Below are 19,758 nucleotides of genomic sequence, written 5' to 3' on the forward strand. Positions count from 1 at the left end.
AATAAGCATGGCTACACTGCTTTTATTACCTAAATTCCACATCAATCTCACCTTCAGCACCCAACCAAAGCACCCAAATGGCGCTTTGGGGACTCGGTGGGATTTCAGTACCTCGCTCCCGGGCGAATCTCCTAGTAATACCAACATACCCATTTGCTACAATTACTTCCCAAGGCGTTTTTCGGACTCGGGCCAGATGCCCCCACGCCAGGCACAGCTCTGCCCCGGGCACAGGCAGCTCCGGATCGGGCACGTCTCACCGGCCGGGGCTGCCCGGGGCGGGCAGCGACCCGCGGTGCGCCCGGGATGTGCCCCGGGCAGAGCCCGCCGGGATCGTGCCCGACGGTCCCAGCAGGGCTGGGCTGGGCTGGCACCCGGGCTGGCTGCCCGGAGCGGCTCCGGCGGCGGCATTCCCGCAGCGCCGATGGAAGAGCGGGCCCGCAACGGGAGGGAGAGAGGGGGAGAGGGGGAGACAGCGGCGGCGGCGCCGCCCTCTGGAGAGCGCCTGGGAGAGGCTGGTGTGAAGAGCCGCATTTCAATGAGGGCCGGGCTAATGCAAATCACTGCAACCGGCAGCAGCAGAAGAAAGGCGAAGCAGCTGCAGCCCGGGCTCCCCAGCAGCGCGCTACAGCCAGGGGAGGCGTAACAAAGGCAGCAGAGCCGCTTTCTGCGGCAACCTCTGCGCCTACAGCCGGGTGGTCGCGGGGGGAGGGCGGGAGCCGCCGCTCTTTGGCCGCTTCCCATTCCGAGCCGCCGCCTTCCCTCCGCGCCCGGCCGGCAGGTCTGAGTGAGGAGGAGCCCGCCAGGCTGCGGAGAACAGGTAAGCTCCGGGGCCGGGGCCGGGGCCGTGCCTGCCCTGCCCTGCCTTGTCCTGCGCGGGGCTGCGGCGTGCGGGGCTGCCGGGGCGCGGTCGCGGAGCGATGCACCTGTGCCCATTGTGTGGGGCGGCGGCCTCCGCCCGGCGCTGCGGCGGCTCCGCGGCTGCGGAGCGAGCGCCGGGCTGCGGGAGCGCGGTCCGGCCCCGGGAGCGGGCGCGGCGCTGCCCCGGCGCTGCCCCGCGGGGGGATGAGGTGCCTGGTGGCACCTCCGGAGGAATGGGCGTGTTTCACACGCGGTTCCCCTACCCCAGCAGAATAAACCCCATCTTTTCCTCAGTGAACCCGCTGCCGCATGTGTCCGTGTTCCCCCACCAAACCCGCCGCCCTCCCCCGGTGACTAGTGGTCATCCTGCTGCTTAGTCCACGTATGGTCTGAGCTGGGTCCCACTCACATCGCGGCGTGGTGTGGGTTTTTTTTTTTTTTTTTTTTTTTTTTTTTTTTAAATCAGCGTGCCTGTGTTTTTTCATGGAAATGCTCACCCACACCTGTATTATAAATAATTATTTAACAGATGTTAGGGTGTGAAGTGTTGGCATGGTGGTTTTTCAGGGGCGTGTCTGTTCGTTTTTCCGTATCTGCCTGTATAAGACTATATATTTATACACACAAACGGAAGCATCAGATCAAATTGTTTAGGATTTCTTTGTCTGCTCTGACCTTGTGGTTTAGACACGCTTTTCTCTACATACCGGGATTGTGGAGCTAAAGGGGAGCTCTATTTCTGTTTTAAGGATGTAGTTGGGAATTACAGACATTTTTGATAAAAGCATAAATGTGTGGAAGAAAGGACAGTGACTCGCACTTCTTCTTGCCCCTCATGAAAAATCAATAAAGCTGAAAGAATATATATTCATCTAAACTTTTTTTTTTTTGAGGGTGTGTATTAGAGATTGTTTAAGCAAAGGTAACAGCAGACTAAAGAAAAATCCATTTTTCTTGGCATGGGAATTGCTTCAGAGATATAGTTTCTGAATTGTGCATTCTGGGATTGTTTAAATCTGAATAACAGGTTCTCACTGGAATGGGATGTGAATTAAAATAACTGACCTTTTTTTTAACATGGAAGCAGTGGTGGTGTGTTCTCAATCCTAAAATGTGGCCACTAAGCTGTATTTTGCATTTAACCTATAGAGTGAAATGCCACAGCAAATGTTCTTGTTAATTTCACTGAAATGGGATGTAGTGACCATGGGAAAAGCAGAGATTCGTCTTTTTTTATATACATAAGAAAACACATACACTGTACTATGTGTAGGTACTTCTGAAGGATTTACCAGTGTAAATCCTGCATTTATACATAAGCATATGATCCTGTGTCAGTGTAACAAAGTCAGTTGTGAGCTGTAACCAAAGCAGGGTCAATAATGTCCACTAGGGCCCCACATTTGCCTTAGCTGCTTGTGCTGGTCCAGCACATGGACTGCTCTGAGAAGCTGCTGAGCACATCACCTACAGCTTTGCAGCATCAGGGTCCAGCTGTATAATCATTGGTTTAATACAAACTTCTGCAAGTCAAGGAGCATCTGTAAGTTTTCCTCTATTTCCTCCCACTGTTCTACAGCTGGTTTGAATACATCTTTTTTCTTAATGGTCACATCATTATGAGTGGTTGAAACAAAGCTAGTGCTTGCTGGTTTTTGTCTTTTTATTGGAAATCAATGAGAGAGGCCACTTCTAAATTAGGTTTATGTATCTGTGCTATAAATAAACTTTCAGTGCTTTACTATTCTGCAGACAACTGCAAATCTAGGTGGCTCCTAAATAAAATGAATATGTTTTGAACCTAATGGTCTTCTGATTATTCTATTTTTTTAACCTATAGAGTGAAATGCCACAGCAAATGTTCTTGTTCATTTCACTGAAATGGGATGTGTTTTTGTGTCTTCTGTTTGTGAAGATTAATATGCTCTTTGTGTTATTTAGTCTTGTATTGGTTGCAAAAAAGTAACAGAAGTATTTGCCTCCTTGATTTTATTTCAGAGCATGTGAGCTTCTGTTTATGTAAACTGCATTGAACAACTGGGACTGTTTTGGTCAGGGCTGACGGGTATTTCTCGCAGTCAAACATGGGAGACACCCTTTGCTTATTTGCTCAATGGCACTGATTTTTCACTCCTTTGGTGATGGTAAAAGAAGCTGTTGGCCTTAATCAATTTGAATATTAGGCTTAGGATATTAATAATACATCTTGCAAGACATAGAGCCCTGAAGTAGCTTGCTCATTGAAAAACACTGTCTCCTAATATATTTCTTCTTAAATGTTGTGCAATTTGAGCCCTTCAATTGGTTCAGAGTGTGTAAAGTATTTGTGCAAGGGCAACTGAAATAATTTATTACAATGCTTGGTCTATGAGGAAACCAATGATTGGAATATGCAGGTAGTTTTTAAACTTGGAATAGACCCACTGTGTGTGATAGTCATGATTCTCGTTGCCAACCTGCCAGATCTATTCCTCTGAAAATTTCTTAATTGCTTAGTTGTTGGCAAGTGGCAGCCCTTCTGAAACAACACCTCTTGAGATCTCAGCTGGAACCAAGAGTTTAGTGGGGGCAAACACTCAAGAAGGTAGATGGGACTCAAATAGCACCTGAATATAACATGAGAAAAAGTAGAAAGCTGATGCATTTATTCCTTTTTTCCATTAGGTCAACTTGGTCACCTCATTTTCCGAGATGCTGCATTTGAACAAACACTTCTCAGTGTTTGCTTATTGTTAGGATTTGGGTTCATCAGTGATGTTATTAGGCTGTCTAACTTAAATGTAGTTCTTAAAGCATGGCAAGAGGCTTATGTGTGAAATGCCCATGTGAATGTAGCGTGGTTTTATTCAAACTTTTTTCTCAACCTAGGAAGTAGTCCTCTGTAAGAGCAATATATAGAACAAGAAGTCTTAAATTGAGCTCCCTGAAAACTTTTAAGTTTCTTAAGCTTTTTCTGTCCTCTTGTGCATTCCTTAGGTTGAACTTCAAGATGTCCCTTGGGAGAGATATGGAGCTGGAGCATTTTGATGAGCGTGATAAAGCTCAGCGATATGGCAGAGGGTCCCGGGTGAATGGTTTACCCAGCCCTACCCACAGTGCCCACTGCAGCTTTTACCGAACCCGCACTCTACAGACCCTGAGTTCTGAGAAGAAGGCCAAGAAAGTTCGTTTCTATCGCAATGGAGACCGGTATTTCAAAGGGATTGTATACGCCATCTCCCCTGACCGCTTTAGGTCCTTCGAAGCTCTCCTGGCTGACCTGACCCGAACTCTGTCCGACAATGTGAACCTGCCCCAGGGAGTGAGAACAATCTACACAATTGATGGCTCCAAGAAGATTTCCTCCTTGGATCAGCTAGTAGAAGGTGAGCAGTAAGATCTGGAGGTGTAAAGTTGAGTCAGCCTTTGTCTATCTTTTAAGTCTTTCAAAAAGAGGTAATGGTATTCTTATTGGTGAAGGAAGGATTTTCAACGGTCTGACTAGAATTGTGAATGTCTTAAATGACACCTTGAAACATTCTTGTCTTGCTACTTATTTCCCTCTTGTTGAATGTGTCTGATCTTCCTTTCAACATAGTGTTGATATCTGATCTTTTCCTTTCAACATAGTCTTGATGGTCCTAGATCCTGAAGATTGCATCTAATCCTTCTTTTTATAAAGATGCAAGGTCAACCCAATGAGAGTTTAGTATGTTAAACTTACAAAGTTCTGTGGTGCTAATGAAACCTATGTGAAATTCAGTTCAGATGTTTCTGTTTTTGTTAATCTCTGAAGCCTGATGAAGAGCTCTACCTCTTCTCCACAGGTAAATATGTCTTAAGTAAAATACTGGCCTCTCACTGCATGGCATAAGTGTTGGCAACCTGTTAAAAGAGTAATACTGTAGCAGTGATTCAGTTGGGGTAGATTGTAAACCTTTTTTCCTCTGTAGCATATCTCTTTTCCCCAGTTGTAGAATTGATAAGGTTGAAAAGGACCTCTTACATCGAGTCCAGCCATTAACCCAGAACTGCTAAAGCCACCTCTAAATCATGTCCCACGTCTGCACATCTTAAAAACCCACAGGCATGGCCTGTTCCAGTGCTTGACAGCCCTTTCCATGAAGAAATTTTTCCTAACACCCAATCTGTTCCTGCTCTGGTACTACTTGAGGCCTTTCGTCTTGTCTTGTTACTTGTGAGGAGAGGACCAACACCCACCTTGCTACAACCTTCTTTCAGGTAGCTGTAGAGATCTTAGGTTGTCTGTTAAATAAGGCTCATGTTCCTGCAGTATAAACCATCACCAGTGGTTTGGTCAGAACTGACAATTCTTGGTCACTGTCAAATGTCAGACATGCCAGTCATTAATTTGCCCACTGACAACAAATTTATCACTCCTTCAGTGATAGTTCTATTGCCAAAAGAAGCTGTCAGCATTAATCAATTTGAATATTAAACTTAAAAATTAATAGTACTTTTCACAAGTTTTACGAATAGCTAAAGTAGCTTTTCCAACATGATGTGCTTCTGGATTGCAATGGGTTTCTAGTGTAAAACATCAGAATGTACAGAGTATGAAGGCATTGACTATCACATGGCCATAAATAAGTGTTTCTTATCTGTGAAGTTTAAATGCAGGTGCTTGATTGTGTTCCAAGAAAATTAAGGTAGAACAATTCATTAATTTTTGCTTCCATCCTATCCCTGGCCCCAGTGTGCCATGGACAAACCAGTAAAGAATGGATAGATAGCCAATAGATAGCCACCAGACAGCAAATTTAGAGTTGTAACAGAGATTGTAATTTCTATGTGATTTTCATTTTTAGCACCAGGTGAGAGAACTTGCAGTAACAGGATGTAATGAGAGGGTCAGAAGAAGGCTAATATGGCAAGAAAAGAATAAAAGGGTAATACCAAATGTGGCTCCTGAAAGAGGAGCACAGCTTTGCATAGCAGGTGTTCAGCCACTATTGGGTTGTCTCCTTTTTGTATCATGGCAGAGGAAAGCTTTTTAAGTATTGAGAACCTAATATTCTTGGTAATCTTCCTTGTATAAAAAGGAAAGTAGGGGGCAACATGAAGATGCAACATGAAGAAAATTGAAGGGGCGGGATTGTCTGTCTAAGTAACAGGTTTGGGGTTAGGACCAGAGGTGTAGTGAAATGGAAAGGAAACTGGTCTGAGGAGCAATGTTATCAATTTCAGGGCACAGTTAAAACTACATTTGTCAGGACAGTATTTAATTGCCAGAGAAAATCAATTTCTGGGAGGAAAGACCAATATTAATCAACATCTGTTTAAAAGCAGTCTTTGTGCATTTGCTTGTTTGATTGGTATGCTCAACAAGAAGCAAGTTTCATTGATGTTAATGTTGAGTTGCACAGTCCTTTTGCAGCCAGTCAGAACCACTTTTGAAAATAAAGAACTGAATTCAAAATTAAATCCAGCAACCTGTAAGATTGGTTTATTTTGGCATCCGAGTGCAGAATAATACCAGCTATTAATCAGTCAGTCAAAATGAATGACAGTGCAAGAGCTTAGGTTTATTTTAAAGAAGGCATTTGGGATTTCTTTTCGTCCTGTGTGTCTTTATTCCTTACCCTTTCAATGAATACATCTTCCCTTCCTGGTATAGTTCAAGGAGGACAGTCTTGTTTTCTTGTCCCATTAGGACTGTGGGATTTACAGAAGTCAGTCTTTGTGTGGAAAAAGAGAGCTACATCCTCATTCTATCTGAAAAGGGGCTTCTGTTTATTTGTATAAAACTGCAGGGTGGGTTGTTTCACTCACAGAACTTCACAGTGGAGCACAGGTTCATATATTATCAGCTCAATGATGGTTTTTGCATAAACCCTTCCACTCTTTACTATACAAATTTATTAGAGTTTGGCTTGTCTGGTACAGCATTAATTAGCTTGAAGCTGTGCTTTGTGTTTAAATAGCTGGAAAATCACTTGATTTTTCCCTCTTGCCAAATGACATTTGTGCTCCAACTACTGAAATATGAAGCATTGCTTTCTTCATGGTGAGACTATTCCCTTCCTGTGTGAATTCACTAATTAATTTATGGAGACTCTTATGAATTTATGTGACTGGGTGGGCATTGATTTGGTGATTGCAATGTAAAACAAATGTATAAAGCCTTGATTTTTAGAATTGGTTTTTGCCTTTGTGCCTGTGAGGAAGTTCCTGTACTCTTACCTTCACATGTGATACATAAAGACAGAGGGGCTCTTGGGGGAAATGAGACAGCAGCCACTGTCTTTCATCCCAGAGCTAAATACACAGAACTGCATGAAATATAGTCCCAAAGGAAAAAGATTGTAAAAGAGCTGTTTTGCTTCAGTTATATTTAGTTTCATTCTGCATACAGTTCAGAGCTGGCATGGCTGTATGCGGGTGATGTAGATTATTTTGAGATGCATGGACATGTTTTCTCTTTATTTGAAAGTAAATGACATCCCTGGGGGTGGGGGTTTTGTGGGTTTTTGGTTTGATTGATTTTGGTTTTTTGGTTTTGTCCTCCCCATTTTTGCCCACCGTCTTTTTGTTTAGTTTTTTTTTTTTCCCTTAAGACTTACACATGTCAGATTTGTTGGAATTTGATAACAAGGGGTATGTACTGTTACAAAAAGTTTCACATGGTCTGTAACTTCTGCCACCCTACATGAAGGAAATAATGCAATGGATTCAAGTTCCTCATTTTTGTCAGCCCTGATGCTAGGACCCTCTTATGTTTAAGGAATGGACTCTGAATGTGACATGACTTTATTTCCTAGACATGACATGCAATCAAAGCATGTAGAAACAATAAAGATTAAGTTGCTCTTGAAGGCTAAGCTTTTTAGCTGTAAAGGAAGTTTCAGGAAAGGACTTTGCTTCTGCAAAACTGTATCAACCTTACAGCTGAAGGTGGAGAGGCCTTACCCCCAAAATAAACAATGAACATTGCAAGGTAACTCTAAACCGAAGAATATTTACAGTTTTTACTCCTGGGGTCCTGCTATGTGGAACAAAGACCACAGAATCATCTGTAGCCGGAACTGCATCTCTTTCTCATTAATTTTTACTATAATATTACCTTGGAGTCTTGGATATGAATCAGAATTGATTGTTTTAGGTTTCTACAATACCTACCACAAAGTTAACCCTGCAGCTGAGAGCTAGCAGTCAAAGACCAGCTGAAAGCCCCAGACCACAAGGCTGAGAGCATACTGGGAAACAATTTTGTCACATGTCAATATTGGGTGCACTGCCAAACAATTCTAAAGACTTCTGTCTGTGTCTGCATGTTTTGTGTAGGCATAATGGCAAAAACAATTTTAAAGAATAATCTCAAAAAGAAAAATGAATGCTTCTCAGGGATTACCTCAGAGCCACAAACCTTGTTGAAGGAGCAGTTTGAAAGGATGCAGATATGCCAGATTTAAAATCCAGTAATAGCTGTAGCCAGCTAATAACTCTTGGGAGATGTGAACCTTGCTGCAGGGCAGAGGAAATGCTGGGTCACACGAGGACTCTCGTGATGGAGGCAGGCAGTTTGTGCTCAGAGCAGCAAAGAAGCTGCCTGCCAGTGCAGGGTGCAAAAGGCAGTGTCTCCTTGCTGAAGTGATGGGCTGCAAGTGCTCCTGACTTGTTTTGTACATGGCTCTTGCTATTCCTACTGTCACCTCATTTCTCATATCTCAGCTTTTCTCTCTCCTTCCCAGTATTCCTGCTGCCCTCTTGGCTCTGCCAACCACTCAGGTGTTGTTGGTGAGGAGCCCAGCCAGGCCAGACTGTAGGAATTGATTGATGTGGTCTCTGATGCTCTCTAGAGCTAATGGTTTCTTTCTTCCAGATCATGCCTACCTCAGCAGCTGGGAATTGATGGGCTGGGAAGATTCATGTGCATCTGTAATGTGCTATCAAAATAATAATAGTAAAGTATCTGTTTAAATGTTTGTAGAGCTGAATCTATGTGGACATTTGTTTGTGGGATTAAATTTACACTGGATATTTACCATGGACTTGATCCAGGGCTATCAAATTTAGGGAAACTTGGACTGAATCCTGTGGCAGAAATAGCTGCAATCCTTATATTGTTTAATAAACAAACAGCTGAATGATCCTGTTGCATAAAATAGTGGAGGGTTGTTCTGGCACTGTTTATTTGATTATTTTGTTCATCCATTAGCCTGTTGATCATCTTTGTGTCTTGCTTAACAGCTTCTTGGAAGTCTATGTGGTTTCTTATTCTAGGTGCTTTACATTATTTTTGGTGGGCTTTTTTTAAAGTGTGTACAGTGTCTATCTTACTTGTAACAAGATTGTAGAAATTTGAAGGGGCAGAGGAAGAGGAAGTATTTTTGATGAGAAAAAAAACAAACCTTTTTAGTCTGAACTCAGAAGAAAGTAAGTTTGTGAAAGAAGTCCTTTCCAAGGTCAGAGAAGATCTGATTTGAAGTTTCTGGTGCATCTGATTGTGAGGTGAACATGTGTAGGTCAGATTTATTTCCTGTAGATGCTCCATCTCTTTTGCACTGTTGCATTTTTTTCCAGACCCTGCAGGAAGACAAGGCAGCAGCCATGTAGTTAAAGTAGGTTATTGTTCTATTAAGTAACACATTTGGGAACTCGCAGGTATTAGTAATTTATTTGATTCAGGTCATCTTCCTTTTGCGGTCTTCTCTGTGTAGTGAGACACAATCAGATTTTTTGTCCTTTCTCCTGAGAGATTGAGATTCTGCCTTTTGTATGTATAAAACCAAAGGGTAGAAATGAAGAGAGGCATGTATGATTAGGCATGGAGTGCTGGGGATGCTAGTCTCTCCCCATCCTCTTAACATATTTCTTGTCCTAACTGTTGAGGAAATGGACCCTAATAAATTGCTGCTAATTAATGAATTAACATTCCTACTACATACTGTACTCCAAGGAATCAACACTATTTTCCATAAATTGGCAAATCCTGACTTCCATTAAGAGGGGTTGATGTTCCCTCTCTCCTTGTGTGATTCAAACAGGTTCTCTCTTCCTTCTCCAGGGTTTCCACCTAAGATAACTGCCTTCCTGATGAGGCCATTTTAGGCGAAGTCACCTTAAGCACAGAAAAGCAACACAAAAAAAGGCTTTTAAGAGATGATACCTTGGTCATTCTTACAGGGAGAATATCAGGAAGAAAACAAACTGCTAATACCAATGTGGGAAACAGGGAGACACTTGCATCAGGAAAGTTCCAGTACTTATATGCAGTGATTCAGTGTCTCCTTAGCAACCGCTTTGTACACAGAGACATTATTTCTACAAATATTTAATAAGTGAAGCAAGTCTTGAAATTTTGTCATGACGCATAAGAACGATCCTCCAGTGTTGCAAGTCTCTGATAGATCAGTTGCATTGAATTTTAACAGATAGGTAGTAGGTTGTTTCTTTCTTTCTTTCTTTTTTTTTAAGCATAAACAATGTTTTGGGGTCTGCCATTCTACATGATTAGCTTTATGATTATTTTCTCAATGTTAAGATTTATTTTATTCCACATGGCATTTCCCAGAAGTGTTGAGCATTTATACAGATTAAATTGTAGGATTACTGGTTTGAAACTGACCAACAAGTGCTGTGCATCTTTTTTGAAAGGTTCCAGTGGTATGTATTTAATTTTCACTGTTGCTCTGAAGAGGCTCTCAGGAAAGGGATACTTTCTGAGGTGTAGAAATCACTTTTTTTCCTAGATGTTAGATCTCCCAAAGCAACTGGGTGTTCCCCTTTTCTTTTCCTAATGGCTATTGATACTGTAATCAAGAGTCAAAATTCCATTAGTGACAGCTGACTGCACTGTGAAACACTTGCTCCCCTCTCCTGGGGAACTGCAATCAAATTGACACTGTTAAATAGGCTGTGTTGTCTGTGCCCTTTGCTTAATCCAGTTTCTTCAAGGAATCCTTCTCAACACTTGTTCTGTTAGGAATCTAGTGTCTGGAGATTGTTGCTTTCTTCTTCCAGCTGCCAGTTACTCAAAGCTGATGATGAGGAAGCAAGAGCTAAAGCAGGAGATGGATTTATTGGACTTTTAAGTCATGCCCCTTGTGAAACTTCTTTACAGTCATCTTTCCTGGAGGTACTGGTGAAAAAGAAGTGAATGAAAATCTAGGTGAAGACCTTTTGTCCTTTTATTTGAGGTTCCTCTGCATACAAACACCAGAGGTGCTAAAGATTTTCATTCTTACAGGCCTGACCATTAGGACCAGCATGCATGAAAATGGCATTCCCTAGCTAACATCTAAAATAGTTTTAAATAACAGCATTATGGGAGAAGTGTCTGTATTTCTGTTAACCTATATAAAATAGCTCTTACTAAAGATATTTCATCTTTCAAGGCCTTGGATGCTCTACCTCCAAGGTGTTCTGTAGATAAATATGAGCCTCTTGATAGGAAAAAAAATATTTTGGTGTAAATATTTTAGTGATGTAATATGGTGTTGTTGGAAAATAGGAAAGGGCAAAAATGCTTATGTTCAAACAATTCCAAACCTTCAGTGATTCTATTGTCCTTTTTTTAATCATCATTCATATAAATTTAGTTTTGTAGTGAAGAGCTGATGTGCAGTTAAATGCGACAAGGAATCCATCTGACCTTTAAATGTAGCTGATATTAAAAATCATGTGGAACACTGTCCTTTCAAGAAGGGGAACCAAAAGAGTTCTTAATAAATTAAATGTAAATCTTCTGAGTACACTGTGTATCGACATTTATTTATGAGCCTACCCTTTGAGAAGTGAGTTTTAATTTGAAGACTTGGTTTTAAATAAATGTTATTTTCTGCAACAGAAGTGAACAATTTCCCTAATAAGACTGAACCTGAAAATCCAGATTTATATCTCCCCTCCAAAAAAAACAAGAGGTTGCTGATGGATTTTACATCTTACAGCAAGCACAAGTGTTGAGAAAAATAAATTGTGCTTAAAAATTTTTAGAAGAGATTTCTGCAATTTATTTTATAGCGCAGGTATTTATTGTATTGAGAGCAGTCTTAATCATAGTAGGATTTTTTTTTTTCCTTAAAGCTTGCTAATTTTGTGAATGTGGTTTGGGGGTGCATTCTCACCTGGCAGTAACTGAGTAGCTAATACTAGAACAATTGGACAGGGACATGGATAAAAGAGCACCTGCACTGTTTGGCCACTCATTGCTGTAGCTGAGCCTTTCTAGTCTGATATTTCCAGATACATATCTATCTACTTTGTATATGTGCAGTGGCTAAAAGGAAGAGCCTACCTTTATCCAAGCCTCAAGTCCTGGTGTTGTCTGCCTCCATTTTTAGATGTGGTGACTGTGTATCTATTCCTTGTCTGCTATAATGTCTCTGGAATTGGGTTGGATGCCTTGAAACCTTAAAATTTCTGTTCAGAAATTAATTTTTAATACTTAATTTTCTTTTAATGATTGAACTGTGAGTCCCCTTTCCTTAGGGGCAAGAGTCATTAGGAATATCTTTGGTTCTTACAAGTTTTTTGGCATGAGAGGTGCATCACTGAGTTTTGTTCTGGTTTTGTTACCCTGGGCTAAATTTCTGATATGAAGGCCTCTGTGCTGTTAGCATACAGTGAACTCTTGAACCCAGAAGAACTAAAACATCTCAGATGTCTCTGTGGTATTGTTCAGAATAGGATCTTGCATTATTTGTGATTGAGCTGTAGGCTGCCAGAAGGTGTGGTCTTGCTGGATCCAGTATTGGTTTCTTTGAGGTTTTTTTGGTTTTTATTTGGCTTATTTGTTTGTTTGTTTTTCCCCAGAGGATGAACTGGATCAGCTTGATGTTGCAAAATTAGTAGCATCTGTGGTATGTTCAATCAAGTCACTGAGCTGATCCAACTCATCCAGTGCTACTGCCAGCACAGCCACAGAGTCAAGCTCAAGGGAGAGCTTGGGAGCACCCAAGCAGGTGCCCCTTACACAGCAGTCTTCAGCTGGACTGGATTCAGGTGCTAATCTGCATGGTGCTGGGTTTTCTGGCTGATTTCTAGTCTCCCAGAAGTTGTGTGGGTGTGGTATTTGCAAAAATATTTTACTGTAGATAATGCTCCAACAAAAAGAGGAGCTAATAGTCACTATTTTTCTTTTAAGTATGGTAAATTTGTTGTGAATTCTGTAATTGCTACTCTTTGTCTTCATTTCCCCACATATTATATATCTAGTCAGTAAATAATACAGGGAGGTTTCTTGTCTATACATATCCTGGGTTTATGATGCCTAAAGCTTTAAAAAAATCCAATGTTACCAAATTCCCATGACACTTTCATCCACCTTTTAATAAAACATTATTTGTAACCTATATTTTTTGTAATATTTCATAGTATTTCCTCTGATGTATTTGGGGCTGATGTTTTCTTGGGACTGGGCCACTTAAGCATGAAGGCTGGGGGAGTGCTGTGATAATGTACTGGGGCTGGGCTGCTGGTGAAATACAAACACTGTTTACTGTGTTTACTGACAGCAGTGGTTCTCACTGCAAATAGTGTTTTCTGATAAGAAAACTGCTGCTTTCAAGGATTTTTGTAATGGTGTTTCTCAAACAGTTAGCTGAAGAGTGTTCTTTAAAAGATCACTCATTTTGTAGTCAGTAGCATCTGAGGAGGGAAGAGGTCATTATTTATGCACTGTAGATCAGGTATGATAAGAATACTATTTAATAATTTGAGAATTGTTTGATTTTGTATTTTTCTTCCCTCTCCAATCTGACTTGCTGGATTTTTGCTTTTGTTTCCACAGGGGAAAGTTATGTATGTGGTTCCATAGAACCCTTCAAGAAACTGGAGTACACAAAGAATGTAAACCCAAACTGGTCAGTGAATGTTAAGACAACTTCTACTTCTCGTTCAGTGCCATCTCTTGCCACTGCTAAAGGAGGTACTCCAGATACAAAAGAGAATAAGGATTTCATTAGGCCTAAACTGGTCACTATCATCAGGAGCGGAGTGAAGCCACGCAAGGCAGTCCGGATTCTGCTCAACAAGAAGACAGCACATTCCTTTGAACAGGTTCTTACTGATATAACCGATGCCATCAAGCTGGATTCAGGGGTGGTTAAACGCTTGTACACATTAGATGGAAAACAGGTAAGAATTTTCATGATCATCATTCTCAGCATGAAGAAAATATAATTTTCCAAAAGGAAAAGAATAGTACATTAGCAGAGCAGAGTCCCATTTGCTCTAGAGTGTACAGCCAGATCTTCTACTGCCTGTAGTGTACTTAAGATCTGTGAGCAGTACGGACACCATGAGACATTACTTGGCCTTGGTGAGGGTCTTGCCATTTATGATAAATAATAGCTCTAAATCTGTTCTGTTGAAAGTGTGATGTGGTTTTGGCTCTGCACGCCGGAAACGTAGGATGAAGGATGTCACTTAAGCTCATTCTGTTAACTTGTTTCAGCTTTTTCTTGCAGCAGGTTTATGAGTCATTTCACTTGGCTTTCCGTAAACGGTAAGAACAAACAGTGAGGACACATTTCACCATGATAAATGCAGACCTACTGCTCTCCAGAGTGACTAAATGGTGAATCTTATTGCACCTAAAATGGACAATGAAGAAGGTGCAAGTTTAGAAAATGAATGAGCTTTTTCCCCTATTGCAGGAATACAGGTAGGATTATGTGTGGTGCTCACATTTATTGAGGAGTCTCTTGTAGGTTTCATGTTATTTCTTCTGTGAAATACCTTCAAGCAGTCTCTTTTTTGCTGACTTATTAAATTGCAGCGGAATGAGATTTTGAGAGGCATCTTATCGAACTTAGGTATAGAGGGACACAAAAAAAATTACAGAATAATCCTACTTCTTTTTTGTCTTTCACTTTATTTGTAATTTTTCTATGGACATGTATTAATTATAGCAAAATGGGAGAAGCTCTTAACCTGCTGAAGGGCAAGGCTAATTTCAGCGTGACCTGAATTGATTTAGAGCAATGGTGACTCTAGAGAAATAAGGCATATATTTGCATTTACAGATGTAACTTATTAAACTGAAGAAGTCTCCCTGAGAAGCTAGAAGCTGCCAGAGACCATGATATTTCTGCTGTAGTACAGCTGTGTTTTTACAGATTCTAGGTTCAATGATATGCAGCAAACAGCATTGCTGTTGTAAGGTGCTTCCAAATCTGCCTGATACAGGTAAATCAATGCTCAGCAAGATCTGGTGATGTCCTAACATACCTGCAGTTGCTGGGGCTGACATGCAGGCATAGCTCCAGAAACAGCTACAGCAGTACTCTCTGATCTCAGAGAGGGCTGTTTAAAGGACAAGCTGCTTATTCAGAACACTGGCTCAAATCAGGGCCAAGTCTGGCTTGACCAGAAGTCCCTTCTGTCTGCTCTTTTGTATCAGTAACCTCTTACACCAGTTACACACAGTAGTGCAGTTCTTGATGACTGTAATGATCTCCTTACTGTGATTTTATTGGGAACTTTGACCTGGAGGAAAAGATAAATATGAAATTCTTTTTGTCTGCAGCAAAGCTGAAATGTGTGTCGGGGAAAACTCTCAACTCTTGCTCTTTCTTACCTTGTCTCATGCTCCAGGGAGCACTAAGACTAGTAAATTTGAGGAAGGAGTTGAGATTTTAAAGCTACAGAGGTCAGTGGTGGTCTCTATTATGACATTGACAGAAGGTCTTGAATGATTATTCCAGTTCCTGCAAACCCTCTCAGAAAAAAGGGAATGCATATGCTTTGTATTTTGTATGTAAATAAACTTGTGCTTTAGCTCTGAAGAAATGCAGCCTGGAAGGATGCCAATGTTGTCTCCTGGATAATGTGCTTCACTTTCATCCTTTTGTATTTAAAACTCCTCTTTAATGATCGTACTTAGAACAAAAAAGAAAAAACCAAAAAACGAAAAAACAAAACCCCGTTACACCTGTTTTGGAACTCTAATTCCTGAAATTGCCGAGTATTATCCTACTACTGGGTCAAAAGGGATGACCAGATTTTCTTGGCCCTTATGTTGGCATAGTTCAGTTGAATCCTTTGTCAACTCATGAGCTTTGACTTGAGCTTAAATCAGTGGTGGTTTTGTTACCTACCTTGTAGCCTGAAACCCTCATATCTAGAAGCTCTCCCAAGAGACCACCATCTCTCCACTCCTTCCCCTTTTGGATATACACATGGAATTGTGTAGTTCGCTGTCTAACCCCCTTGGTAAGATCAAGGTTTAGAGGAAGGGGTGTGTGTGTGTCCTGCAGGTGTAACAGAGACTTTGCTTTCTCCGTGTACAGAGCAGCTTTGCTGGCAGGAAGGGAAATGAATGACTCTGTGCTCAGCAGGAGCAGCCTGTTGCTCAGCCCTGAGTGGGGAAGTCATTGATTTCCTGTGCTGCTAGGCAATTGCTGCTCCATTTTTCTTTGCCAAAAGCCTGATCTCCCAGATGGCGCTGGGGACACGATGATAGATTTTTTTTTATTGCTAAATTCAAGCTGTGAATTATTACTGGGAGGAAATCCATGGTAAAGCCAACATTTTTTCCAGTACTATTTGTAGTTGGAAACTTCTACTGTGACTCCTGCTGGAGTTCTGAAGGTTCTGGAAAAGCCTGTGTTGAGGGGCTAAATCTAACAAATCTGGGATTAAATCTTTCATCACTAACTTAAAAAGCAATAAAATCTTAAAGCTCTGAGTCAAGAAGAAGTAATTTACTGTAAGGATAAGAGAATAAAGCTCTCCTGGGATCATTCTTTGGGAATATAACTTGGAGACAGGCTATTCTGTAATGTCCTCTCTTCTGAGTTATTTTATGAGGCCAACACTGGAATTGCTCTTCTGAAGCAATAATGAGTCCCCTGTATTGTTAGTGCAGGTGGACAGTGTGGTATGTGTATTGTTGTTGGATACTATCATTAGATGCCTCAGGCTAATAAAAGAAAGTAGGAGTCAGAGATTTAACTGGTCATCCAAGTTAGGTGGTTGTCCCATGCTGACACTACACATGGAAAAATAATACTTGTAAATATTTAAATACTTGTAAGTACTTAAATACAAATAGCCTTGTTCATTATGATGTTTTGATCTGTATCTCTAAAATATGTTAATAAACGTTTTGTTCAGTTAAGAGGAGTTTAAATTTTGGCCTGTAAAATTTGGTGATAATGTAAAGAGCTTGTCTTGATGGAAGAGGTAGTACTTAGACAATCAAAACCTCAGGAAAGTTTAATTGCTAGGAAGAAAGCTCTCCTTTGACATCCAGTTGATTCTGTATTGCAAAAATTCCTTCCTGGTTTTGGAAAAATTTAGTAAGTTTTGGTGCATGTGATGCTTTGTCAGTGTTTCTTAGAACTCCAGGACTTGATTAAGTAGGTGTGTTGTATTAGCCATTTCAACTTTTTAATTATGGAATAGCAAAAGAAAGGTGTTGGGGGAAAACCAAACCAAAAAAGAGAAAGTAAACTAAACACAAAAAAACACAATAAAGCAATCCTCAAAAAAAGCAAACCCCAACAAATTTAACCAGTCTGTCTCATTGGGTATTGGCAGTTCAGGGACTAAAACTTGATGTTTTCCAGTATTGGGTGGGTATTGACTTAGGATTTCATACATTACTTTTGTTTTATTAAAAAAAAATATTCTCCTTACTAAAACCAGGTAACTAGTAGCTTATTTGCATTTTCTTATAGCCCATCAGAATCTGTATTTTGAATTCAACATCTCAGAAGCCTAAGAATATAATTTCATTTGTATTAAAAAGGACACAATATGCAACTGCAATCTGATTATAAAGCACACTAATGGTCTGCATTTAGTATACTTTTGCAGTTTAATTATTAATGACTCCTCATAGCTGGATAGGTTTCACACCGTGTCTGGGATAGTTTGTCAACACTTTTATAAATACACTTAATTTCCACTGGTACAAGGGTCTTTTTACTCTAGAGAAAGAGATAGAATTACTTCCCTGTAGCACAGTGATGCATTAGAAGATGATGGGACTCTCAGAAGTGTTTAACAGTCTTATGAGCACAGGCCAAATTCAAAAGCTTTCCAGGGGGAGATCTTGAGGCATTTTGCTTGCCAACCTTGCTATGTAAGGAAAATGAAAATAGAATGAGTAGGTGTAATGGCTGCCTGTAGGAATACAGATAATGAGGGCATGCTCTTACTATGAGCACTACGCATTTTTTTAGGTTAACCTGATGTTTTAGTTCATGAAGAGATATTGTCAGCGTTGGTCTTTAATATTATCATATACTTGTGCAGAAAAGAAACACTTTCTCATGATTGAAATGTGTCTTGCTTTACTGTAGCTGCACTGTTCCAGTTTGATTTCTAAGCTTTCCTTAACAGAAGGTGGCATTTTCTGTTTGGTGTACATTAAAAAATGGCCTTCTAAAAGGCAGTGTGTGGACACAGTGCAGACACTGAGGATACAAGCTGTGTGTGGAGATAGAGCCCAGTTGCTTTGTTGCAAGCTATTCTCTGGTTTCTGTTTGCTTGGTGCACTTCTAGAATAACACCAGTGACTGAAATGGGAGAAAACTAATCAAGGTCACATTGAACAGCAATATTGTGAAACAGTGCCATTTTTAGGAGTATTATGATGTGTATATTTGTGCAGGGTATTTACAGTTTGCATATTTTGACAAAGACTAAAGGTTGGACAGCAGTGCTTTGTTACCTTGTACATCCTCTGTGTGCTTTTGGCAGAACAAACATCTGGTTTATAATAGGACCTACTTATTTGAACAGGTGGTTTGTTTAGCTTAACAAGATGCAATCATGCAAATTATTTTTCAGTTTATGCATTATGCTGTTGATTTGACTCCAGACAGGTAAATGGTCAGTGCCAGAGATACCAGAATAAAAGTCACTATCTGTTGGGGTTTTTTTCCTCATAAATATTTTATTGCAAATCAGGTATGAAATACAGCCACAGTTACTTAAAGACATATACCTTATAGAAGGTGCAGTGTGAGGCATAGGATGGCTCTCAATAGCCATGTTTTAAGCCATTAAAATAGCTATTAAAGAATTGTGACCTCAAGGAAGGGAACATCACAGTGCTGGAAAGCTTGGAGCTTCTTCATTGAATGTAATATGCTTTTGTTTTTGAGTGGAAACCCACTAAAAACTGACTATGTTATGATGCAGAAACCTCCCTCTCCTGTGGACTTCTTATTCTCAGGGCACATGATATGGTAGTTTTTAAAAAAGAATACCACTGTTCTAAAAAAATACTCTCTTAAGGAACCAAAAGCAACTGTTTGCACCTAGACCTAAAATGAGCATGTGATTTTTATAGTTTTGTTCTTTAACCAGTGAAAAACATTTGAATAGCATCTGTATTGTACAGTAAATTTTTGGCCAAAGGTACTGTTTTTTAGGATATATTAAACATCTCAAATCTCTTTCTCTAGACCTGGATTGTCCTTGGTACAGAAACACCTACATAAATGAAGATAGGTATCATTCACAGAATAACATTCTCATCTCAGCATTTGAGTAGTGTATATGAGAAAAGCATAAAAAAAATGGTTTAAAATAATTTGTTCTAGGATAGAAAATTTGCTGGCAATTGGTGTTATCCTGGTGTTAGAGGTGAGGTCCTTGAACTCTTGTGCTTCTGGATAGGCTGTTTCATTGTCAAGTTATGACATTGACTAACAATTTTAATTGTTACTCAGATAAAGTTCTCTGCGAAGGAGTGAACAGGAGCCCATTCCTGACTGAAAGCAGTGTGTGTTCATTCATTTGTCTAGGGTCAGTTCTTATTAAGCTGAGGCTGACAACTATGTTGCTCTGTCTCCAAAAGCTTCTCACAATAGGAGTTTCCATGGTTGCCAGCTGGCATCCCACAGGAACTGCAGACTGATTTTGAAAATTGAGACGAGAAGACGCCATCTTCTGCATCCTTTGGAGAGGCTTGTGTGCTGTGCAAAATAAGAGTTGTTA

The 19,758-nt window shown here is 40.5% G+C and overlaps 1 protein-coding gene across 3 annotated transcripts in view; it reads left to right on the forward strand.

Annotated features, from left to right (window-relative positions):
* Nucleotides 1-485: 485 nt before the first annotated feature.
* DCLK1 (doublecortin like kinase 1) overlaps nt 486-19,758 on the forward strand; it is a 237,143-nt gene continuing 217,870 nt past the window's right edge. For all 3 annotated transcript variants that reach the window (XM_039696612.1, XM_039696610.1, XM_039696615.1), the window contains exons 1-3: nt 486-820; nt 3,838-4,226; nt 13,592-13,938. In XM_039696612.1, coding sequence (XP_039552546.1) covers nt 3,851-4,226; nt 13,592-13,938 — 723 coding nt within the window. In that variant the 5' untranslated portion in view covers nt 486-820; nt 3,838-3,850. The remainder of the gene's footprint in view (nt 821-3,837; nt 4,227-13,591; nt 13,939-19,758) is intronic.

Source organism: Passer montanus, unplaced genomic scaffold (genome assembly GCF_014805655.1).
Source record: "Passer montanus isolate IOZ18808 unplaced genomic scaffold, ASM1480565v1 scaffold99, whole genome shotgun sequence".
Lineage (NCBI taxonomy): Eukaryota > Metazoa > Chordata > Aves > Passeriformes > Passeridae > Passer > Passer montanus.